Genomic DNA, 25,993 nt, shown 5'->3' with positions numbered 1-25,993 from the left:
GATTTGTGGCGGCTTATAAAGATTTCTCGTTAAACAAGAAGTATTTCATGATGGGTAAAATCACCTTTACAATCATATTTTTACACTTTCTGCAAATTTGTTTCTCAACTTGTAATTGTTCCAGTAAACACTAATGAAGCTATCATTAAAAACTTTAGAAAAACATAATTTCACTATAAATTGACCCAGACAAATTCTCACTAAGGCCGGGTCACATTGTACGATGTTTTGCCCTTTTCGGGTTGATTCTCCAGTTATGCAAGAATTTTCATTTTTCGATCGGACGAGTTTCAGCCTCATCCTGCATCTTGTAGTATACAGGGGGTAACGAGGGGCGATCAGCCTCTCCTCCCGATCAGAATCATAAGGTTGGTAGAAAATCAAACATGTTTGAAATTCAATCGGGCCTCGTGAGGCGTTTGGTAAGCAAATCCTGCTGTTGAAGCGGAGCTATGAGCGTTTACAAGCTGATTTACCTGAACCTCAAGCACTGCGTATGTGCAAACAAGGGAGCTCTTCTTCTTCTTTTCAGGACTGACGAGTCTGACCAGTGCCATCTCTCTGCACTGAGTCCCACATGTGGTTTTTGATTGTGTAGTGTGAGCAGTTAGATCACATCAGAGCATTGTGCTGTACGGTGGAAGAATATTAATCATGAGCCATTAGCTATTAAATCCTTTGGTTGCGTCGTACAGTTTGAGCTTTAGCTCAGCAAAACGATTGAAAATATCATATAGTGTATGCCCGGCCTTAGTCAGATTTTTGTGAAGTCAGAATTACCGCTTAGAGAGAGCTTTGAAATGTAAAACCTTTGTTCCAAACAAGTATTTTTAGAACATGCAAAGAGGTAGGTATCTTTGTCGAAAGTCCTGGAAGATTAAAGTTACAACATTGCAAGAATAGAATACAATCACAATACTATGAACACAATGATAACATTTTAGGTCCCGAAATAATAAAAGTTTTAGAGTAAAGTCACCGTGCCTCATCTCTAAATGTAGTGTGAATCGATTTGGATAAAGCACTTTACAAATACAGGCAAATTGACATTTACCATAATGTAAAGAGAATAAAGTTATAACAGTATGAGAATAAAGTCATGATATAACCAAGCTGGAGTAGAATCAAAATGAAGTTGTAATATTACAAAAGTAAAGCAGTACTTGTGTTTCTCGTTAGAGCTCTTCCAAGAAAGAGCTGTTTGAGCTAATCAGGTAAAATATTGATAACTATCAAAGCTTTCTTCTCATGAAAATTGCCTTTTTTCCTATTCTTATATTAAAACAGCCTTATTATGCAGTACTACAAATGTATTCTTGTAATTTAGAAAAAATGTATGAGAAAATCCCACAACTCTGTCATATCTGACAGATCTGGAGGAGCAGAAACTGTTTATAATGAAACCTGTAAGCAACGCACTTAACCATAATGTGGTTAGTCTTGTCAATAACATAATGACAAGACTTAACTGTAGAAAATAGCTGCTTTTAAGCTAATTTAATGTTTGCTGCAAAGCAGTTTCACACGTCAGTGAAATATTGGAAAGATATAGCCAGGTCAGATAACCCCATTTAATTTTTTTTTTCTCTTTAGATTTCATTATACATTGTTTAAAGTAGATATGTACTGTACTTCACATTATGCAAAAAAAACCATAACCCTAAGTCTGAAGGTGGGAGCATCATAATGTGATGATGTTTTTTTTTTTTTAGCATATGGTACTGGTAGACTTCATATATCTGAAGAGAGACTGTATGTAGAAAAATTCTTGAGAAGAGGAAATTTGGATAAATCTTTAAGAAGGCAAAGATCTCAAATGCATTCATCCATCCATCCATTTTCAGACACGCTTAATCCCAAGTGGGGTCGCGAGGGATGCTGGTGCCTATCTCCAGCTGTCTACGAGTGAGAGGCGGGGTACACCCTGGACAGGTCACCAGTCCATTGCAGTCCCAAATGCATTCTCAAGGAAATATCTCAAAGCACTGCTAGGATGGCCCCTTCAACTTTCTAACATGACTCCAGGTGATCATCTATAAAAATAACTTGCTGTAGATAACATCTGATTACAAATAACTTAATTGATGGACTCTGGACTTTTTTGGATTGTTGCCAACATATGGTATGAACTCCTTCTCAATAGCCTTATGTATACTCGCAGTGCTAAGTCTGCTCTATTAACATTCCAGAGGCCCAATATAAACAACGTAAGAAGAAGCTAGACAACAAAACAAGTATTATGCAATCATTGCTAATGGGTGGGGTGTTGACAGCTTACTGTAAAATTTTTGTCTTCTGAGTTTCCCAGGAAGTAGCCTAGACTGTGTCTTTGGTTTCAGTGTGAAAGTCTAAAGGATGACTAATTGGAAAATTGGTTTAGTGAAAGAAATAAAAGGCCAGACACAATCTAATTTTTTTTTTTCTCTTAGATAGATTTTGGATTTGTGTATAAGAGGAAGACCAGCCGTAAGAACAGCACAGTAAATCTGGATGTCTTTAAAGAATTTAGTACATGCAGCATTGATCATGTCCTTGTCCATTTTGTCCAAGTTGAAAAATCACAGGCGGTCAGATTGGGAGCAACTGATTGCTCTCTGCTGTATCTCTGTCGGGATGATTAATAGCTGAAAAACAAAGGAAAAATTATGAGTCAACTAGTGTTAATAAATAAGTATCCTAAAATGACATTTAGGAGGCTTTTCTCAGACTCTCCTAATTCATTTTATATTAGATGCTTTTTTTATCCATAATTTCTTTCCTGACAGCTTAGCTTGGAGGGTTCAGCAGCTTTAAGCTGTCAGGCAGAATTTGCAGTACAACATGGAGGAAAGAGGATTACATCCCTTATTACATTACATTTGAGTCATTTAAGAGCAGGATAGACTACAACTAGTTCAGGCTGCAAGGAAGGTAAAAAGATACAATGCTTTAAATATGAAAACAACAGTGTTACAGTAAGTGTTTGACAGCAGACATTGCTGTGAAGAGCAGCACAACCAGTTTTTAAGTTAAGAGGCAGACAGCTTTTGGTACAGGGTAAGTTTGACGTGGGTAATTGTTTTTCCTGCGATAAACAACACTGTCGGAAGACTAGGGTTGGCATTGTCAGACCTGACAACTAGTTTCATGACTTGAGACAATGAACTGAGAGATGAAAAACAGAATGAATCTGTAATGCACTAAATGATTTTTATGTGTTATTATGTAAAAGTGTGATTAAAGAGGTTTTACGGTCTGCAGGTTATGTTAGATGTGCATGCAAATAAATAGTTCCTTAATACATATGCCCTTGAAGTGTGTGGTGCATGTATGCTTTGAACCAGGGGCACAAAATAAGATTGTGGAATAACCACCCCCCCCAACACACACACACACACAGATACCACAGGACACATCACGGAGTGGAGAGGGGTTAGCTCTTCAGATGCCGTGCAGAGAAAGCAAAGATAAAAGCTTCATAAACTTTTTATTGTTTTTTTTGTGGTTTGCACACACCCCCGGTTACATTCCTGTCTCTCTAAAAAAAGTCACATCTCCTCTGATGACAGTTATAATTATTCAGGCAAGATTTTTTTCTAACATCTCATATGAGCATTTGTAAGAATGAGGATATGGTGCTTCTCATAAAAATGATAACACAGAGTAAACCCGATGAATCACCCAGACAAGGTTGTGAGCATCGGCCCGTAGCTTTAAGGAGGCATCACTCCTTCCTGTAAACGTGCTTCGTTTCAACAGCATTCACGTTCAGATTTTCTTATTTGATTAGCTTCCCATTTGTTGTTAAAATATTAATATGTCAGGATTGCTGTGTAACCTTAGAAATCCAGTCTGACATTTGATTTCTTGTTTTATAAGACATTTGGTTTTATTTCACTATAAAGCGACATTAGATACCTTTCCAGTTTCAAATAAGTTCAGAGCCACAATAATATCACATTTCTCAAGAAATACTTGAAATCTTAATGTTCATATCAGACATACATTTCTAGCTAAGGTCTGTGGAAGCAGCTTCTCCTTATATTAGCCATGCTTTAACTCTTAGTGTTAAGTCTCCTTTTTTTTTTTTATTGTACCCGATGGCTTTTAAAAAGCATGAGAGCAGATTTTTTTTTTTTTTTTTTTTTTTTGCTTCCGTTTATGGTTTTGTTTTCTCTTACTTGTCAATTGAATTGTCTTAACATTTGCTGCTTTCATATTCTGCATTTTGGCAAGTGAAATTTAAATGTGCTTGATAAATGTGAGGTTCGATTTAAAAAGCCTGACAAAATGTTGTTGTGTTAGAATATTCCCTGAAATACAAAAATGCAGGAGGAAATGAGTGCTTTACAGGTGAGACAAGGCCTTTGTTTGGAAAGTTGAACCTTGTTATTGAGTTAAGTTGTCACCGTACATATATCTAATATCAAACCCTGAAGAACAACCTGTTCTGTGTGTCATCTTGTGACCAATCACTGGCTTTTCTCTGTACACAAAACATCCCTTTGCCAAACAACAAATGCATTCTTTCCAGGCTAAAAGATGTAACTTTTGTTTGCCCGCCCGTGTAAGAACTTAATTTATAGGTTAGTGTTAAATGACATAGCCTACATTGTATTAAAGGTGCCATTGTGTTTCAGTTAGGGAGGTATTTGTCTTGTTTAACCATAGTGACATCTGTATCGTTATGTCACTGCTGACCTCCAAAAGCCTGTAAAGAAAGGATTGCAATTCAAGTCAATATCTATTTATGTCTTCTATTATAGTGAATCTTATAATTAAACTGTGATTACATGGTACAAAAACTTGACTAGACGTTCTACATAAAACATCTTTGGCATTTCTTTAACTATTGAAGTCATAGCATAATTGCTAAATGACAAAATACAAATGATGCAGCTACATTCTTATCTATTATCACAAAGATGGTTAACTGTCATTCTAACGTGGCATGTTTTGGGCTGGGAACTTTTGTGATTGAGCAACACATGGCAGCACGTTTTTTTAAGATGAACTGAAAGTTATACAAAGTATTCCAGTATTTATACCTAAAAGTCTCAAAAGAGGGCCTACCTGTACCATTCTGACACTCACTATTGTTTACATCTATGCTGTGATGACGTTTAGTGTATTTTTGGGGGTTGGGTATCCAGTTATTTGGTCCGAACCACAAGTGTCTAGTCTCTATTCATAAGTTGCTGAATTGAAATTAACTAATTATTTGATATGCAGGTTTATTTTCTGGTTTTGTGAGGAATAAGTCTCACAAGTCACAACAATCAAAATGGAAAATTTTCGATGAAACATAAAGTAATTAGATTATTGTCAGCCTAAGCTAAAGTATACAGAGTTGTTTGCAGATATTGTTTTTAAAATACTGAAGATAATAATAAACATCTACAAGCAGAAAAGCATGGCAAACACTTATTAACTGTGCTGCTACTGCTAGAGTGCATTGTTACATATTCTTAAAGTCTACATAGCAATGAAACCTCTGAAAAAAAGCAAATGAATTAAAAAAAAAAAAACAACTTTTATCTCAAAATGAGGAACATTAAGATCAGTCTTCATAATCAACAAATGTGGAAACTAAGAAAGAAAGCTGACCGTTTGGGGATAAAAGTGGGAAGGAATCTAAATTTATATTAGGTCGTAAAACATTATCCCATACAAGGTTATCATTTTTAACTAAAACTAACAAAATAAAACAATCTAGAATAGAAAATCTTTTGTAAACTGAAAAAAAAACAGATCTGGCAAAAATAAAAACTAACACTGTGGGTCTGCCTGGCTGCCTACCCTGACCCTGCAGTGGGTGAGGGAACAGCAGGGTGTATCTAGTGTGTAAGAAGGTGTGTAGGAACATGTTTAGAGTCTGCTCCTGTGTGTGTCTCTGTTGAGTGCTTGTATATGCCTGTACGGTTGTAAGGGTGGGATTATGTGAATGTGACCGGACTAATTGTAAGAATGAGTGCTTGGCTCCCCTCCCACCTAATGGAATATCCTGGGTCCCAAGCAAGAGTAGGACTTGTCTTCTCCCCCTTCTCATGCTTTCCACCAGTGAGGGGTATCTGTGTCTCCTGGTTTGCTGATGGTTCTCTAGGTGCGGGTTTGGGTACTTTGGTGGGCGGTGTCTTGTTACTAGGTGCAGAAGCAGCCTCCTTGAAATGACTGAATATCTTCTGCGTTGTTTATTTTGCTGTTTTATTTTGTTTTCTCTCTGCTCTCCCCATCTTGTTCCTGTCTTTTTCTCTTTGTCTCTCCTTTAAATTCTTATTCCCTCTCTCATTCTCACCTCCCTTTATGTCTCTTTGTCTGTTATAAAAGATTTTATCCCCCCAAATCATTTTCAATTAAGTTTCATATTAGGTTAGTTTTAGTAAAAAGCAGAAGATTGTTGTAACAACCCTAATGGTCTGCTTATAAAAGCAAATCTGTTGGGATATTATCCAGATTTCCACATTGATTTCCATGGCTACTTTGGCCAAAAAAAGGAAACAAGAGCAAACTGTCATAAACTCTAGATTAGATTAAGATTAGATTAAGATTACATTAAAGACAAGATCATAAAATTGAGACTTGGAGTTGCACTGTGACAAATTAAAAAGAGTGAAAAGGGTTCATATTGTCAGACATCAGCAGGTGAATGGTGGATGGATATTTTTTAACAAAAGGATGAACATGAAGGAAAACTAAAGAACCAGTAAGATGATATAAGAGGCAACCAAATATGAGAGAACCAAAAATACGTATTCAAATGCAGCATAGAAAAACAGAAATCTAGTATGTGTAATGAACCAAACATAACTATTACAGAGCTGGTCTCTGACATGATTCTAATATTACTTTTATTAATATTTTATCTTGTTTTCACTTTCAGAATCAGTTTTTTTCTGTGTTGGTGCTATTCTCAGCCCTTCTTGAAATTGTTTGTGCTGTTGCAAAAATATATTATTATATTTATTAAAACCTGAACTAATTATGAAACATAGACAGCAAATACAGTCATGATTCAATATAGGAGTGTTTCATGTTTGATAAATGACCTCTGCTGTTTTTATATGACTTTTAAAGATAAATTTCTAATATAATGTGAATTAAAATATATATCTGTTTAAAATTGCATTTTTCTTTCCTTGTTGAGGGTTACTGTAAGTCTAACTGCTGTTGGAATGAGGTTTTTGCACATTTTGTTTTTCTCTTCCTTTAACGTCCCATCTTGTTCTAGATTGCAGAAGATTAAGAAACACGATGTGCTCCATTGTCAGTTGACCAACAATGCTGCATTGTCAATGACATCAATGATCTGGTTTGTCCTGAAATTTGAAGTGTTGTTATAACTCTGCCGAAAGATTTTAAATATGTAAGAAAACTTCCCAGAGGGACCTCTTTCCTCAGTTTGATACATGATTTTTTTCTACTAGCAAAACGGGTCTGATGAGTTAATAAGAGGGATTCCAAAGTGTTGATTTAATGGGAGCAACACCATATTTTAGTCATAGGCCTTCAATTTGGTTATTTGCAACAGAATACCTGAGTCATGATACTCATCAGTGCTCTGCAGGATTTCCATGTTCATATGTTTTTACTGTAAAGTTTTTTTTCTCTCAGAATTATAGGTAAAGAATACCCTACAAGCCATTTTAAAAAACCTAGCAGACACAGATTGTATTTATAAACATCTTTACTATAATTGCAGCAAATTAAGAGTAAATGACCTGATGCATATTTGATCCTTAATGCTTTTCGTTTGTTGGTGTGCCTGGCAGGGATATTAACTTGGCACAATGGCAAAACTGTGGCTGATGTGTTTTTAAACTTATAAAATACAATCTGATTTTTAAAAAAGGAGTTGATTTCCATTGCAAAACTCCTTCTCACTCAGGTCTTCTGGCTCCAGCCTGCTCTGCATACCCAGAACCAGAACTAAACATGGAGAAGAAGCATTTAGTTCCTATGCTCCACTTATCTGGAACAAACTTCCAGAAAACTGTAAAAGTGTTGAAAGCCTAAGTTCCTTTAAATCAACACTAAAAACACATTTGTTTAGGATTACCTTTGACTGTTCTAGTTAAAAATTTCAACTGAACCATCATTAGTTCAACTTTTTTTATTTTCTTTAGTCCAACTGTTTTTAACGTTTTTTCTTGTTTCTGCATTTTTTATTTTTTTTTCCTACTTGCTTTGATTCTATTTTATTTGTCTATATTTTAATCATGTAAAGCACTTGCATTGTCTTTGTACTGAATTGTGCTATACAAATACATTTGCCTTGCCTTTTCTTACCTTGCCTTCTGCTTATGTCAGAGCCTTGGATCACAGTATCAACTGTTTTTGTAGCAGTTTTGTAAAGCTAACCGCGTGCAAAGCAAGGAGCTTGTAAAAGTGACTGCTACCTTTTCTATGCTTTGTTATGAAAGGGAATTGAGACACCTGACAACGGGGATTTCAACTTGGCACAATGCCAAAACCGTGGCCGATGTGTTTTTAACCTTATAAAATAGAATCTGATTTTTTAAAAATGAGTCGATTTCCATTGCAAAACTCCTGCTTATGACGGAGCCTTGGATCACATTATCTACTGTGTTTGGAGCAGTTTTTAAAGCTAACAGTGTGCAAAGCAAGGAGGTTAAAAACATGATTTCTACTGTACCTTTTATAAGCTTTTTTTATGCAAGGAAACTGAGACAACTGACCACTTCCAAAAAAAGACATACAACAGGTTGCTGGGCAGGTATGAGTCTAGTTTCTGAGAATAGAAGCCAAGAGGAGGGTGGGGCAAAACTGTTGTGAGAGACGAGGATGAAGCGCATCCAAACTCAAGATGGCATGTGAAGACAATTCAGCCATAGTAAGTTGTTGTGCAAATAGTTTTGAAGGATACCCAGGCTTTAAAGGTATCATTTAGACCAGGGGTCTGCAATTTTTAAAATCCAGAGTGTTATTTTTGCACCAGTCCAGCAAAATCAAATTTACTTATAGACGAACATGTTTAATGAGTTTCTAGATAAGAAACAGCATCATAGTTGATAAACATCTACACAAGAAAATTTATTTTCATTTTCAAGAACCACCCTGATACCTGTATTAAAAATCAACTAAACAGATAGAATGTGCTCAAAATGAAATACAAATAAAACCGATAAAAATGTTAAGACTACTTAAACCTCAATCCCAAACCTAAAAAAAAATGCAGTAGGCCCTAAACTGATGACAAAGCAAGCACAAGTTAATGATATTGTAAAAAGAGCTGCAGAGCTGCCCAAATTAGGTCAAAATCAAGTCAGTGGTAAATTTATTAATAGTTCACACCACAAATCTAAGCTTAATGATGCTGTAAGAAAACTAGAAAGAGTTCATTTTGTCTTTATTCTTTAATTTTTTTGTAAGGAAATGATATTTTGTATTATCACTAAGGCTGCATTTAGGTCCTATGAAGCTAATTTTTCTGGTTACAGGAAATCATGATATGAATACTACTACAGTATTTATTTTTGTCTGTTATTAATATTTGTCAGCTTAATATTTGAAAAATACCAAATTTTAAGAAAGCTGGAAGGGGCAAATCTTTTTTTATAGTATTGTATCTGGTGATAACCCTCCCTCCAACTGACACCATGAACGCAGCATCCTTGAATTTAAAACACTGATGGAGTGATAGTATATTACGATCAGTAAAAGCTGTTAAAAGCTGCAAATGTTTAGATTAAGACTAGATTAAAGGCAAGGCTCCCCTGTGGGTACAGACGCTATTGAACTGGCAGGTAACACTCTTTATCCTGATCACAGGTGCTACCCCATTGAGTGGACACACTGTCTGCACAGGCAACCCAACCTGATTGCCAGAATCTTATGTATTCTGCATGCTGGCTGAATGCAGGGATTGCTTTAGACCTCCCATGTGTGTTGGGTGGATATAGGGGGACGTGGCAGCCTGAGATTTGGCGTTAGGTTGGTGGTGCTCTGGGTTTGGCTCCAGACCCCTAGTTTACATCTACCCTTCCCCCAGTTCATAAACACACATTCACCCAACAGGCAACTAGACTACATCTGAGCAGGAGGGATGCTGGAATGGGTGTTTCACGTCTCTGTTCTTTCCTCTCAGACCGGGTGGAATTGGGCAGTGGGCCCTTACTGTAGGGCCAGTCATTGCTTGGTGGGGATTTCTGGCTCTCCTAAGACTCTCTGGCTTTTGGTCCCCATCCTTTGGCTTCCAAATCTTATTTTTCCGCCCGTATGGGGAATGCTGGTTCCTGCCACTGGGGGGTGGGATCTGGAAAGTTGGAGGGATGGGCTTCATCCTTGGAGTTGGCTGGCTGGTGTGGCTGTAGAGAATTTGGAATACAACCGGCAAGGCTGGGGGACCTATCAGTATGTTTTGTGGGTCTGCCTGACTGCCTGCCCTGACCCAAACACGGCCTGTGCCTGCAGTGGGTGGGGGGATGGCTGGGAGTGTCTAGAATGTAAGAAGGAGTCTAAGAAAATGTTTAGTGTCTGCTCCTGTGTGTCTCATTGAGTGCTTGTATATGTCTGGGCGGTTGTAACAGTGGGATTGTGTAAATGTAACTGGAAGAATGTGAATATGTCTTTGTTTAATTGTCAGAATGATTGCTTGGCTCCCCTCCCACCTACTGGAACATCCTGGGTCCCTAGCAACAGCAGGACTTGTGCCCTTCCCTTCTCATGCTCCCCACCGGTGAGCGGTATCTGCTGGCATGCTGATGGTTCTCTAGGTGCAGGTTTGGGTACTTTAGTGGGCGCTGTCTCATTCCTGGTGGCTGCAGACTGGGGCCAGGCATCCTGGCCTTGTGAGGTGTCTGCTTGGGGGTAGTGCAGCCCCCGGCCGCGGACCCCTGGGGTCTCATCCGGGTCTGTCTGCTTGTGATGGGCTGACTGAAGCCCCGTGGGGCCTCAGCACTCTGGCATCTGGGATTAGGCCCCTTAAGACTGGGCCCCTTTGGCCCGGTGCTCTCATCTGCCTCTGTGATGGGTGTGCTGTCCTTATATCTGCCCTCCCTTAATTCCTCTGATCTGGACTGCTTTTATTTAAATGGGCTTCTGGTCTCTTCTTCATCGGTCCTTGGCCCTGCAGGCCGAATCTAAGGTCAGCGACGCCTGCCATTGGGCATGTTTTCCCTCTGGAGAAGCCTCTTTAACCCTTCATACACAAACATGCTCATGTATGCATACCACAGGCACTTCATTACAAGTGTTCTTGGAAACACACTAATGCTGAATAATATTAACAATACTAAGCTGCAGCTATAGATATACTGTATACAACCCTGAATGATATTGTGGAATCACCAAAGGCTTTGCCTTCCACAAACATCTACTGACTGGGTATGTAAGGGATACCTGGTACTCTGGAAGCTAGTTTGATGTTTACATTTTAGCTGTTGTTTTGTTCTCTGTTTTCCTTCCCTCTAGGCTCATGCAGGTGGGGGAGCAGAATTCTTGGAGTTCCTGTATATATTTGTTTATTTTGGTGTTTTCTTCTCTTTCTTTTCTCTCCTATCTTTTTCTAGTCTGCATCTCTTTCTCTCTGCCCTTAATCCTTATTCCTTTTCCCTTTCTCACCTCCCTTTCTGTCTCTGTGTTTGTTGTATAAGATTGTCTTCCCTAAATCAGGGAACCAACAGAATCAAGATGATACAGTAAACATCCCAAATATGAGGGAACCAAAAAGACTTATTCAAATGCAATATAGAATAACAAAAGTCCAGAGTGTGTAATCAACCAAAAACTCAAAGAGGTGTGATCTATTACAGAGCTGGTCTCTGAGTTGATTCCAATATTCTTTTCATTCAAATGTTCACCTGTTTTTGCTTTTAGAATCAGCTCTGTTCCATTTTTTGTGCTTTTCTCGGTCATTCTTGAAAGTGTTTGTGCTGTTGCAGAAATGTATCATTATAACTAATAAAACCTAAGCTGAGTATGAAACACAGACCTTACACATGGTCGGGTTTCATATATAAGATTGTTTCATATTTGATAAATGCCCTCTGCTGCTTTTATGACCTTTAATCGAAAGTGTCAAAAATAATGTGAATTAAAATACAGATTTGTTTAAAATTGCTTTTTTCTTCACTCGTTGAGGGTTACTGTAAGTCTAACTGCTGTTAGAATGAGGTTTTTGCGTATTTAGCTTTTTCTTCCTTTTACGTCCTATTATCTTGTTCTCGATTGCAGGAGATTAAGAAACACACAAACACTCCATTGTCAGTTGACCATCAATGCTGCATTGTCAATGACATCAATGATCTGGTTTATCCTGAAATTTGAAGTGCTGTCATAACTCAGTCGAAAGAATTTAAATATGTAAGAAAACTTCCCAGAGGGACCTTTTTGCGTGGTTTGATACAATATTTTTTTTTCTACTATCAAAACGGGTCTGATGAGTTAATAAGAGGGATTCCAAAGTGTTAATTTTAAGGAAACAACACCATATTTTATTCATATGCCATCAATTTGGTTATTTGCAACAGAATACCTGTGATGATACTCATCAGTGCTCTGCAGAATTTCCAGTATGTTTGTATGTTTTTACTGTAAAGCCCAGAGGGTTTAGGAAGCAGTTTCCGCCTGAATGGAATTCCAGTGGAACCACTACCACGGCTGTCACTATATATAATTTATTTTTGTATATGCAAATTTTAGGAAATTACACTTTTTATCCTCACCTAAAGTTGTCACAATTATAGGTAAAGAATACTCTACAAGCCCTTTTGAAAACCTAGCAGACACAGATTGTATTTATAAACATCTTTACTATAATTGCAGCAAATTAAGAATAAATGACCTGATACATATTTGATCCTCAATGCTTTCAGTTTGTCAGAATGCCTGGCAGGGATGTTAACTTGGCACAATTCCACAACCGCGGCTGTGTTTTTAACCACGTATATTTAAACATGGTGTTTAGAAGAGGCCGGTTTCCATTCCAAAACTCCTTCTGCTTATGACAGAGCCTTGGATCACATTATCTACTGTGTTTGGAGCAGTTTTGTTATGCTAACTGCGGAACGTGACTTCTACTGTACCTTTTATAAGCTTTTTTATGCAAGACATACACAAGGTTGTTGGAATGTTATGAGTCTAGTTTTCGAGGATAGAAGCCAAGTGGAGGGTGGAGCAAAACTGTTGTGAGAGACGAGGATGAAGCGCATTCAAACTCATGATAGCAAGTGAAGACAATTCAGCCACAGTATGTTGTTGTGCAAATAATTTTGAAGGATACCCAGGCTTTGAAGGTATCATTTAGACCAGAGGTCTGCAATCTTTAAAATCCAGAGAGTCATTTTTTTCCCCAGTCCAGCAAAATCAAATTTATTTATAGCCGAACATGTTTAATGATTTTCCTGAAAAGAGACAACATCATAGTTTAAAAATATTCTCAAGAAATTTCCTTTTTATATTTAAAGAACCACCCTCATATATTTTATTTTGGTTTAAAAATAAAACAAAATTTTAACAGAAGAAAGAAGGATTAAGTTTTTCTTTAGAGAAACATAGGGGAGCACTGATTGTCAGGTAGTCTACTCAACTGGCCTCAATTTCCTTAATTTTAGGCGATCGATGATCCGCTGATACTTAGATGTGAAAACAATCTCAACCACTAACCTATACCCATAAGAAGGTCTGAAAATCAGCCCCCTCTTGCTGCGCTACACTTAAATTCCTATTTGAGACATTACTTTAAGTAATATAACATTTATTTTTTTGATTTTCAAAGTAAGTGATCGTTTTTGTAATTAAATTAGAATGAAATATTGAAGGTGTATTGTGATCTTAAAAAAAAAAAAAAAAAAAAAAAACTGTTATGAAATAAATATGTCAAAATGACAATCGGCATGTCAGGCTTTTTAAAGATCGGAGATCGCCCATAAAAATGCAATTGGTGCACCCCTATAAAAACTACTATAATTTCATTACTTACACATGTAAAATTATTTGAATGCAGAAATTAGAGCAGTTATTCAGTAAAATTGTGAAAAAAATTTTGCTTCACATTTACAGTATTAATTACATTTACATTTTAAAACACTAATTGTTTCTGTATCTTTTTTGGCTGATATTTTTCTGAGCCACAGTAGAAGGTCCAAAAAGGCACCTTGTGTCTCCAGAGCCACAGGTTGAACCCCCAGTATAGACTATTTCTGGTTTCATTCTCTTGCTAGCTTTCAAGCCTCCAAGCTGCTGCTTTTTTTTTTTTTTTTGCCAAACATGAAATACTAAAAACTGCACTATGTGTTCTGGTAACCCTAAAAACTCCATTATGATTGGCTCAAGTACCAGGAAGCAAACGTGGCTAAACAGTGCATCAGAATAGTTCCACGTCATACTTCAAGTTTTAAAAGAAAATAAATAAAGATTGCTGATAGACAGGTACAGGTGTTTAAAGGGAATTTTACTTCCTTTCTGGATAAAAAAAGAGAATAATTTAATATTCAAGTTAATATTCAATAAATTCCCTACTTATTGCATCTTAAATTGCATCTTCAAGTTTAAATTTCCATAAAACTGAACAAATTTGAGAAAAAAAACAATATTCGAGATTTGTTACCGAACCAATAAGGCCTACTTCATAAGATTAAAAAAGAAAACATAATATTTGACCAACTTTAATAAAAGATTGGAAGTAGGTGTCACCGTCTTTTGACTGCCATGCGGGGAACCTGGGTCCAGTGTCAGGTAAGACATCCTGCATAAAACTTTGCTAAGTCTGAGAGTAATTTGATTTGCTGTTGCAACCATTAAATAAAGGAGAAGGCTTAGAAGACAGAGACACATTTCTGATTCAACTGGATATAAAAGGTTTTAGTATTTCTGCAATCATCACTTGTTGACATTAATATAAAGATATCAAACTGTGGATAAGTAATGATTATACTTGCTGAATTAGTTGTTTGTTTGTTTTTCCCATTTCTGCGTTAGACTAACATTTTTATGTTAGACAAATCTTTGCCTGTAAGTTTTTACAAATTCAATTTTTATCAAATGCTTTTTATTTATTATAGTTTAAATCCACCCTCAAGCCAAGTAAACTGAATGCATGCTAATGGTCAATAATGGAAAACCTTTATTCTTATATATTTTTCCAAACTGAAAGATAATTGCAACTCCATGTAAAAACCCTGACGTATCTAGTATTTAGTTTAGATGTAATGTGAAGCGATTAAGACTGGAGCAAGTTTTTGCTTTTCTCTTAGACTTTTTTAATTCCTGACACACCCCATAACCATAGACTTCTTTGACATAACAATCTATTCCAGACCTCAATTATGTGAGAGTGGAAAATGGAAATTCTCCTTCAAAGCCTGTATCATTACTGTAAGTAGGCACACTTCTTACTTGTAAAGTTAGAAATACAGCAGCTCAAAAATGTAACAAAATTTTAATTCAACATATAAGAAAAGCTGAGAAAGCACCAAATGTTTATTATTTCATATATATGCGTGCATTGAAAATTAATCTGTCAATATCTTTACCCTTTTGTTGAGCTGTTTTGTATAAAATGAAATCATGCATTCCAAAATATGCACTGGATATTCAGCCAAGAACTAACTTTCTACCCAAAATGATTAAAAATGCAAGCAGGAAAACGTCTCATTTTGTGATCTCACTCTAAGGGCTTATGAAAGCCTTTTCAAACTGTTGCTGGAAGTGATTATACACATCAGCTGAGCATTGGGAGGATTTTCTTCAAAATCTACTGTATGAAAAGCAGGCAAATCTTTAAGATTTATCCAGAAAACTAAAAAAAAAAAAAAAAAAAAAAAAAAAAAAAGCTAAATGGCGAGGCTGATGTGTGTGCTGGAAATCATACCTTTCTCTGTAGTAAGAGGAAAGCAAAGTGCGTATCTCATTAGACAAATCTGAAATGGCAGGACCCTTTCCCGGAGAGGAGGGCGTTACTGTAAAGCAAGGGGAAGTAAATATAATAAATCTGATCTATATCAAACTCTACATATGAAAGAAAAATAAATAAATGAAAATAATAACTCAGTGCCAGAAAACACCTGAAGGTGATGATAGATTACATATCAGGAAGTTAAAGAGAGATTCTTTTACGCATACATTTTTCCCACTCACATGTCTTTGAGCTATTGGACACCTGTTAACTACAATCATGCTTTTACGCTGTGTCTCTGGCATGGAGTGTTGCATATCTTTAGATCAGCATGACTGCCGTTTTTTTAGCAGATGTAGAAGATAATACACCCATTCTTGACGACAGTGTCTGGCTTTCATCCCAGGTTTTTATGGGTTGTGTTTTTCATTGTCGGTTATTCTTTCAGACTTGTTTGTCTACTTTACGACTAAGTTTCTACCTGACTTGTTACTGATCAACCCAGAACTTTCGACATTTATTAGTCCAATCTTTGGCATCAAAAGACAGGCACTATTGTTTAAGAAGGCTTTGCAGTTTATTTGATGTATGATTTAAGTCTTCAAAAGCAAACAAGATAAATTTGGGCCTATCATAAAACTTTCAATTAGTAATATCTATTTATTGACAATAAATATAAGCAAATTATTTTTTTTTTATTCTGCTTGTCTACTTGATTTTTGTGGTTATTAAACCTACAGCCATTTTGGCATCCTGATACTTTGTAATTAATTAAAAATATACTTTTGCAGGTATAAAATAGAACATCAATTTAAGAATGCTATGCATCATTTTTTTAAAGTAAGAGTATTTTTCTTTTATAACAACTTTCCAAATTTGTGTCTTTTTAGTCTTTTCAACAGCTTGTATTAGTTTAGTTTGGAGCTAAAAAACTACACACTGAATATTAATCCTGAATTGGAAACTAGAAAATCTTGTCATAGTTTTCACCTGATCTTAGGAGTGAGAAATCAATTTAAGGTTAGAAAAGAAACAATTAAATCCAGATGGTATTGAACATAATTGTCAACTGCACAAAACCATGAACTTGAAGTTATTTTAAGTATCACAAAGCAATATTGAGGTGACAAATGATTATAAAAGGTTTAGGAAATAGTTTGTGAAGTAGCATCCAGCAAATAATTTTATATCTTGATGTCAGCAGATTAGGTTTAGACTTAAATAAACTTTATTGTCATTTTGTATGCACAGAGTGTATACAAAACAAAATTTCGTTGCATACAGATTTCAACATTGTAATTATATTGCAGTTGGAGTAGATAAGGATTGCAATATAAAGGGCAACAGTGATCAGAATGTAATAATGTAGGAAAAGAAGAAACCATTTTAAATAATGGTGCAAAAGGGCAATTATATGAAAAAGTTCAGTGCAATGCAAAAGTAAACATGGTGCAAAATGCAGTACAAACACTGAGTTGTGTCCTATTTAAAAATGATCATATTATTATTTTTTTTCTCCTTTCTTTAGTTTATAAAAAACTCTGTTAAAAAATAAAGGTTTTAAAAAATACAACAAAGAGACTAAGCCAATATCTGCTTCTTTTTACTATTTACATTTCTAATAATACATACTCCACACGTTTCCATATGCATCCTTTGTTGTGAAGCACTAGTATAAAAATATAGTTTCTTTGAAAAAAAAATACACATATTTTTATATTTAATAGTTCCCTGTTTTTTGTTAATGAAAGGTTTTATATCTGCTTAAGATATGGAAAATAAGAAAGAGACATGATTTCTTGAAATTAAAAGTTTATGTATTTTAAGATTATTATATAGCATGTTTTTTTAAGCGGCTGATTGACACAAAGCACACCTGTAGATATATTCAAAGGTAACACCTCAATTACACTGCTTCCTTGTGTGACATCAGAAAAAAAACAAAGCAATTTTCCCAAGACATCAAAAAAAGAATTGCGAAACTTACCAAGGTGCCACAGTCATCCGATTAATTTAATTAAATTTTGTTCATTTCTATAGCGCCTATTCACAACACATCATCTCAAGGCACTTTTCAATTCAACCAGATCATTCAGTCAAATTGATTCAAGGTTTTCTATCTAAGGAAAACCAGTTGATTGCATCGACTCGTTGACTCAAAGGCAATTCCTCACACAAAGCAACACCATGCCAAGCTATCATCATCCACTTTATTTGTAGAGTGCTTTAAAACAGCTAGCAGCTTAACTTCAAGCATTGAGCATAGCTAAAAATCATAAAAACCAATAAAAGAATAAACTATAGCATAAATATCAAAAATAAGACAATAATAAAAATGTGTTTAAGCTAAATAAACAAGGTCACAACTAAATCCTGCCTGTGTTAAAAGCAACCAAATAAAAGATAGTTTTGAGCCATGTTTTAAAATTTGGAAGTGATGAGCCTCCCTAATGTGCAGCGGGAGGTTATTCCATAAAATAGCAGTGATAAAGACGGCTCTACCCCTATGAGCTTCCTCTTAAACCTCGGTACCTGCTATTATCCCATTAAGGAAGAGGACTGGTGCTGAATCCCAGATACTTATTGCGACATATTGATCCTTAAGAAAAAAGTAGAGAACGTTGTGAAGAAGGTGGAACATCGAGTCCTTGGCCTTCATTGACTTTAAGACAAGAAATGAATATAAGAAATACAAGAAAAAATAATACAAGAAAAAAATTAGAGTTTGCAAACACACTTAAGGAAACCATCTTTAATTGTCATTTTTGCGACCCTAAAATATAAGTAGTGTTTGGCTATGATGATTGTTATTCACTTTCAAAAAAAAATAAAAATAAAAAGAGTGAGGCTTGCAAGCCTGTGAAAACCCTCTCAATCCGTGAAGCACAAAGTTGGTTTAGAACGTATTTGTTGTTGTTTTTTTGCAGCGGGTGGTGCATTAAAAAAACTAGATGGCATCATGTGGAAAAAAACAAAGCAACAACACAAGACAGGAAGTCAAAGCTTGTGACGACAAGAGGGAAACAAAATAAAAAGGGATCAACTATATTGTAACAAAGAATGTATAAAGTCACAAAAAACCATGAGGAAATCTCAGTTTTAAAAAAACATAGCAAAAAGCAACAACCTCAGAATACAATCCCTGAAATCAGGAAGTTAACTTAATTTGTCATCATGAATAGTTTTCACAGAGATGGATGAATGAAAGCATGCAATGCAGACGCCCACAGGATCTTACCCATTTCATGATAAAGCGATCCCTGCTTCACCATGTTGGTTTTGTTGGGTCTTGGCATTTCAATCCTCATCACTTCATCACAGCATTGTTTCCACTGGCCTGAAACAACCCAAATAAACAATTGTTAATTTTACAAAAATATCAAAGATTTGTTTCTGATAACTTTTAGCAATTGCTTTTGTTATTTATTTATGCAGAGAAGCCTTTACTCTTCAGTCTGAAAGTCTCGCTGCGGTTGTTTCCCTGTTTTATTTGTTCTGCCTTTAAATCTTGTTTTTTTTTTTTTTTTTTTTTTTTTTGTTGGATATAAAAGGACATATGGTAGATTTCCTTTAATGTCATTGTGTAAGTAGAGCATACACAACAAGACAAAAAGAGGTCCACCAACAGTTACCAGGTATGAGGTAAAAGCATATCAAAACTGCAAGACGTTTTGCATGGGTTGTGATTCAGTTCTCCTAAGTCCAATATTTTGTTAAACTTTTGGTGGGGAAAAGGAATAAAAAAATATATATATATAAAATTTAGTATAATTTCTTTTGTGGATGAAAAAAAAAATACTGTAAAGAACACCTGGGATTCATAGAGGATGCTGATTATTTTAATTTCACTATTTTAGCAACACAGGTACATTTAAGTCTGGCGACAAAGATTAATGTCCACCTGATTATTATCCTGGAAGAAAACAAGTAATAGGCTGCAAAAGGCCAGAAATTAAAATAGACAATCATCATCTAGTAGGATGGCTTTAGAAGATGATTAGAATGGTGAGATCAGGGGTATCCAACTCTGATCCTTCAGATAAACTGCAGATATACCGCCCTTCATCTTTTAGGTACGTCTCTGCTCCAACACAGCTGAATCAGATAATTAATCATGGTAAATGGTCTGTACTCAGATAGCATCCTTTCATGTCGGGGATTCTATAAGCCATATAAGCACATTCCCACACAGATGGAGGTAAGTTACATCGTAACCATTGTTGCCATGGGGCTCACCGACAGAAGAAATGCAATAAAGGTAATCTGATTATTATAGAATTCAAACAAATAAACATTATGTATTTCAAATAAATCTTATAATAAGTATACATTTTGAGTAAGTACTACTGTTAATTTCATTTTTATTAATTTCTATTAAGTACATACAGTAAACCTGACAGCTATGTGTTTTTAATAACTAACCTACAGTAAATTAATGAAAATGTATCATGTCAGGTACATTTAATAGGTTTGTGTTACAATTATATAAAAAGAAAAATGGACAGGAAATTGTTATGAAATTTAATTACATAAATCTAAAAATTTTGTGGAAACATTTTGTGACTATATGCTAGTGTCGCCGGATGACTGAGAATCTCTTCAACATGCCAACAAGTCTGGTGGAGGGCTGCTAAAGAACAACATGTTTCACTCAGGTTTGCTGGACCAGGTATGTAAGATCAATGACCTGCAGAACCGTAGTTGTAGTTGGAACAGTAGTTTTTTTTTCTCATAATGTTTACATCTGATCACTGCTGCACTTTAAGAAATGGAAATGTCATGAGAGCTGTACAAAACTGAATTTCGCTTTGTATACACTCTGTGTATACAAAATTACAATAAATTTGATCTAAGTCTAAAAACTGAATAAGGAGACCCCTGTTAAGTTACAAGTACTGATGTGTTGTAAAACAAAATGCCAGAGATTTAACTAGAAACTTAAGGTTAGATTTGACATCCGATGTTTACAAGCTGCACCCTAAATGCACCAGGGAGCGTTATCATAGATCCTTTCTCCCAGCAGCAGTAAGACTTTATAACCATCACGTTCCCAACAACCTGAAAAATGTTACATTGATGCTGATTTTTACACAGTTTCTGTCTTAGTCACTACATTTGATCACTGCTGCACTTTATGGAGCTGCTGCTGCTCATTTACTGCCTGAAAGCTGTACAAAATGAAATTTCTATTTTGTATACACTGTGTATACAAAATGACAATGAAAAATGTCTAAGTCTAAATTCAAACAACATGTTTGTGTGTGTTGCTGCTATTTTTCACATATCCATTACAGTAAAAATGTCCACAACAGTATACTGACTATTTATTCTTCAGGTGCACAGTATTTATATTGGAAAACACTGTACAGTACAGCATTTAACTCTGTCACTTATTCTGCTATTTTTATACACTTTTTAAGGTCCACATTGATGTGACCACTCCTTTGGTGATGTAACAATTGTCCCATTGTGGGAGAGTAAATGGATTTTCTATTCTACTCTAAACTCTCTTGCTGTGCAAATGCAATTGAAAAATCCTGGAAAGAACAGCAGCTGTAATTCCAGGTAAAAGTGGTTCTACAGTACAAAGCATTTACTGAATAGGAATGATATATATATATATTTATATATACATCACTTTTAAAACTATGCAGTGTTTATCACTTTTGTTTTAGTTTTTAACAACATACAAAAAAAGTTTTCCCTTTGTTCAGTTCCTATAAATCACTAACCTGCTTTCTGGTTTCTATCAACAGGAAACGAAAAACTCTTTTTAACTCAGCTAATTTTAGCCCTAGGATGTTTCATAGCAGGTAGAAGTAAAGATAAGCAAGATTTATGATTTTTTTTTTTCTGACAGATTTCTTCTTAATCCTAGTCTTACTCAGGTTATAGGTATGTTGCCGGAGGGCCTTGTTCCAGCGTTGCAAGTCTTCAGTATTCTCGGCGGTAGCTGTATAGGTCACATTCTCTCTTTGAGGCTCCATGCTTACGATAATCTTCAGCCCACGGACAGGATCTTTTTCTGACATACATACTCTGGTATCCTAAGGGGGGGAAGCACATTGATTTAATTTAGATTTCTTAGGAGTTTGCTGTAAAAACATCAATATTAATTTGAGATTTTGCTGAGATGGTTCAGTTGTTTACAATTTCATGAGGAAAAAAACCCTACAGGTCTGAATTCCAGTCTGCTAAGGCTGATATCCGCCACTCTTGAACAAATCTCTGAGGCCTTTAGTAGACAACTGCATTCAAACTGAGATAGATTTCATACAGGTGCACTTAACTTACTTTTTAAGTGACTTCTGAAGGCAATGATTCCCTCTAAACAGCTCAAATTATAGCTCCAACCTCCTATTTAGCTCCCATTTCTTTCTTAACCTTTCATGGGGTCAACAGGTAGAACACTATCAGAGTAGGAAAAGAACTGCTGTGCTGAATCCAGAGAGCCTTACTAGTTGAATTATATATACAGCCTTCCAAAACAAATATGGGTACATGTTGTATGTGTCACACAGACTAAGAAATAAGGCACTTTTGCTATATTCTGGAGGTGCGCTGAGCCTATAGCTCCTGTCACATAAAGGATTGGGGGCGACCGTGTAGCGCTTAGCGATGGATAGGATCCTTAGGGGGTCTCTGTGCGGCCGAACTGGCATTAGGAAGCATAATCCTTCCTTACTACCAACACTATTCAGATCATACATATAATAACGACTTTTGACGCATTTCTGCTTTGGTTTACTTTACAGTCATTGTCCTTGGAACTAATCCAAAAGAGCCAGAGGGCTACACCGGATTGTGTTCAGGGGTATCTGGTGAACTTCTGGCCCTGTTTCAAGTTTTTATCGGCTATTAAAAGGTTATATTTTAGTATTTCCCTGTACTTAGCTCATTCCTTTTTCAATTTTTCCATCTTCCTCCTCTACACTGTCGTCTGCTGGCCTGCAGGCAGTGCAGAGCAGGATAGAAAGAGATTGAACAAACTGGTGAGGAGGACCACTTTTGTCCTAGGCTGCGCTTTGGACTCGATGGAGGAAGTGGCCGAGAGGAGGGTGTTGTCCAATCGTACATCCATGATGGACAACACCTTCCACCCCGCTGCACCAGAATGTAGAGGAGCTGAGCAGCTCCTTTAGTCACAGACTTATCCACCGGCCGTGTAAAAAGGAGTGCTACTGCAGGTCATTCATCTCTGCTGCCAATGACACTGCACTGTAACCTGGTGTAATAACCCTGCAATAACCTTTACTATTTATCTATTTAACAAACTAGAAATCAGACTTCATTGGCCACAAGTTTATTGTACATAAGATTCTGTATATATAAGTCACCTTAAATCTCTCCTTTATTTTTTAACATCCACTGCCTATATCTGGATGCACAATATAAACTTCATGCACCTTTTCCTACTTTGTGCACCTCCTGTTTGCTTATAAGAGCCGATGTCACAAGTGAATTTCTCCATTGTGAGATCAATAAAGTTCTATTCTATCATATTGTATTTTATTCCATTCTTTTCTATTCACTATCTTTGCATTGGAAACACCTCCCCACAGCATGATGCTGTTCAGTTGTGTTTTAATCGACCCTTATCGGAACAGGGCAGAGCTTTGCACTATAAAGTTTGTGGGAAACCGCAAATCGAACCTTTTGATGACTTTTTTCCAGGAAGACCAGATTTGTGATGTGTGGGTTTAACGGCAGATTCTTTCCCCTGAGCTGTGGCATCTTGGCTGCCTCCTTGATTAATCCTCCACTCATGCGATTTGTGGTTTTAATTGTTTTTCCAGCAAATAACAAACACGTCACATCACGACTGAGTCTTTTACAGTAATGATATCAAGTGACACCCCTAAAGGATTATTCAGGTTAGTAATTTGAGAGGGGTCATATCCTCTTCGAAGAACTCGTTTGGTGGGAATAAAACGTTTTGTGAATACAATGAGCTGTGCAAAAACCCTGAGTTATAACCTTTCGTTTCGTTTACTCAATTTTAAACTATCAATATTTCTGGAAAATTTGAATTTCAGGGAGACCTCCTATTTAAATGTACACTATTTAATGTTACGGGCTCAAGGAAAATATTTGTTTTACAATAAAAATCTTTCTTCATGTCTAGTTGAAGCTAGTTTCCATGGTTAAGAAAAAAGGTTAAACATACCCTACTTCTTAGAAAACCTTAGCAAGCAGGTTCTGCCAGTGTTTGAGTGATGAGGAAAACAAACAATTGCCAACACTGAATGTGTAGCCTCTTTTTAACATAACAGCTTAAAACCATCATAAATGTCAAAGCAAATTTTCTCATTAGTGTTTGACGTGTGTAAAAGAATATGTAGGAACCAACCTATGCTTCCTGATAAGGCAGTTTTTACACTAAGGCTAAATCTGGAAAAAGGATTTCAAATTGGATATTAAACATTAATTTCATTAAGCCACAGAATGCAATAGAAATGAAGTATTATAGGGTGTTGTAATATTTTGATATTAAATATTACAGTTTCTTTTAAGAAATCCTCATAATTGATAAAAAATAAAAAAAAACACTTAAAAATGTCAGCCAGTGTGAAATTGGCAATCTGTTGTGTTAAACTTGAACTTTGCAGGGTTTTACCTCATGCAACAAGTTAATGGAGCGTATTAAAAGACGTTTCCTCTTCACTCTCACTTCCTCATAATCCTTTTTATATTTATGCGCAAGAGGAAAATAGTTGGCATTTGCAAATAATGTTCTTTTAAAGTGGAAAAATTTGTCACAAGGAAGAAGATCTGACAAACTGTCAGTATCAGTCCATGTTTTAGCTAGATACGGTTGTCTGCGTTTTTCTGGTTTAAACTGGTCCTTTTGACGTCACAGTTGTCTAAGTTATCCAAAACCGCACAGACTATGTTCTGCACACATTATCAGCGATCAAACTCTGGTTGCATGATGTCCTATTTCAAGTTATTTCTAAGTAACAAATTCACAAAATCACAAAGAGATTCTGTTCATTTCCTGCAGAAAATCATTTATATGAAATTGTAAAGATGATGTATTTAATGTCTTAAAAGTTAGCAATAAAAGTTCTTGGAGACACGGTTATTTTTTATAGAGATACGTCTCTGCAGAAAAAATGTGTTCAAATGAGCTTCCATATCAGTGTCAAACTGTCGCTATGTGAGTTTGTATTGACAGTTTGTATTCCGGGTGAATTTGGTGTGAAAAACAGGATGAGCTTCATACACACTTGTATTTACGGTGGAGGGCTCTGGGCCTCTTTCTCTTACAAAAGTCACCATAGAGAGTGTCACATTACGGACCAGGAGATCTAAAACTTTTGTTGACTCTATCATTAAACCGAGGTTGGGGCCTCAGGTCTTTTAGCAGGATAATAATCCGAGATACACAATATTGATCAATAAGCAAAGAAAATGGTTCTGTACACACAAGACCTAGCACTGAGATTAAAAGAGGACTCATGACATTCTACAATCTTTCTGGAGTATCCAGAAAGCAATCGGAGTGAAGAAATAGGAAATATATCTATATCAGCTATTCCCACCAGTAGATAGCTTTAGAGATACCATTGCAAGTTTGAAAAAATGTTGAACAAATTAATTTGTTTCAAGCACTTTATTAGTCATTTTAGCATTTTGATCAAAATTGAACCATTTACGGAATACCTAAATTAATTTCCCCTTTACCAATAAGGGAACTGCAATAAAAGTTTATAAGATTATTATTTTTCTAAATATCCATAATCCTAAAGTGTAACAGTGATGATATGCTTTAAAAGTACTGATTTGAATTATCCAATAATTCATATTTTTCAAAAATAAAATCAGGCATCTTATAGACCTTTTTACCAATGTCTGCTGAAATTTATTTTTTGACCTCTTTGACCTCTTTGACCTCTTTGACAGAAATAATTTTTCAACATTAATACAAAATCTCAAATGAAAAGTTTTTTTGCATAAGGTAGGACCAGTTACGTTGATAATTATCAACAAACATTTAACAATTGTCAGTGCAATGTATAGATCATATCTAAATACAAGAAGTATTGTTAAAGATAAATGCAGATAAAACTTTAAATAATGAATTTAACTAAAAGTCAGGATGTTCCTTTAAAAAGTAATATTAAAATTAACATATTTTTAAGAACATTTGATTGAAAA

General features: G+C 35.8%; 1 protein-coding gene across 2 annotated transcripts in view; it reads right to left on the bottom strand.

Annotated features, from left to right (window-relative positions):
- LOC107094652 (rhotekin-like) overlaps positions 1-25,993 on the bottom strand; it is a 33,927-nt gene continuing 7,934 nt past the window's right edge. Inside the window, exons 10-13 of one of the 2 annotated variants that reach the window (XM_015390405.1) lie at positions 21,717-21,879; positions 19,071-19,169; positions 15,809-15,896; positions 1-2,624 (exon numbers count right to left, since the gene is read on the bottom strand). In XM_015390405.1, the coding sequence (XP_015245891.1) occupies positions 2,618-2,624; positions 15,809-15,896; positions 19,071-19,169; positions 21,717-21,879 (357 nt within the window). In that variant the 3' untranslated portion in view covers positions 1-2,617. The remainder of the gene's footprint in view (positions 2,625-15,808; positions 15,897-19,070; positions 19,170-21,716; positions 21,880-25,993) is intronic. The other variant, XM_015390406.1, reaches the window with a different exon arrangement.

Source organism: Cyprinodon variegatus, unplaced genomic scaffold (genome assembly GCF_000732505.1).
Source record: "Cyprinodon variegatus isolate N-32 unplaced genomic scaffold, C_variegatus-1.0 Scaffold497, whole genome shotgun sequence".
NCBI classification, from domain to species: Eukaryota; Metazoa; Chordata; class Actinopteri; order Cyprinodontiformes; family Cyprinodontidae; genus Cyprinodon; species Cyprinodon variegatus.
Note: the sequence above shows the minus strand (reverse complement) of the source record. Positions and strands in the feature narration are given on the sequence as shown.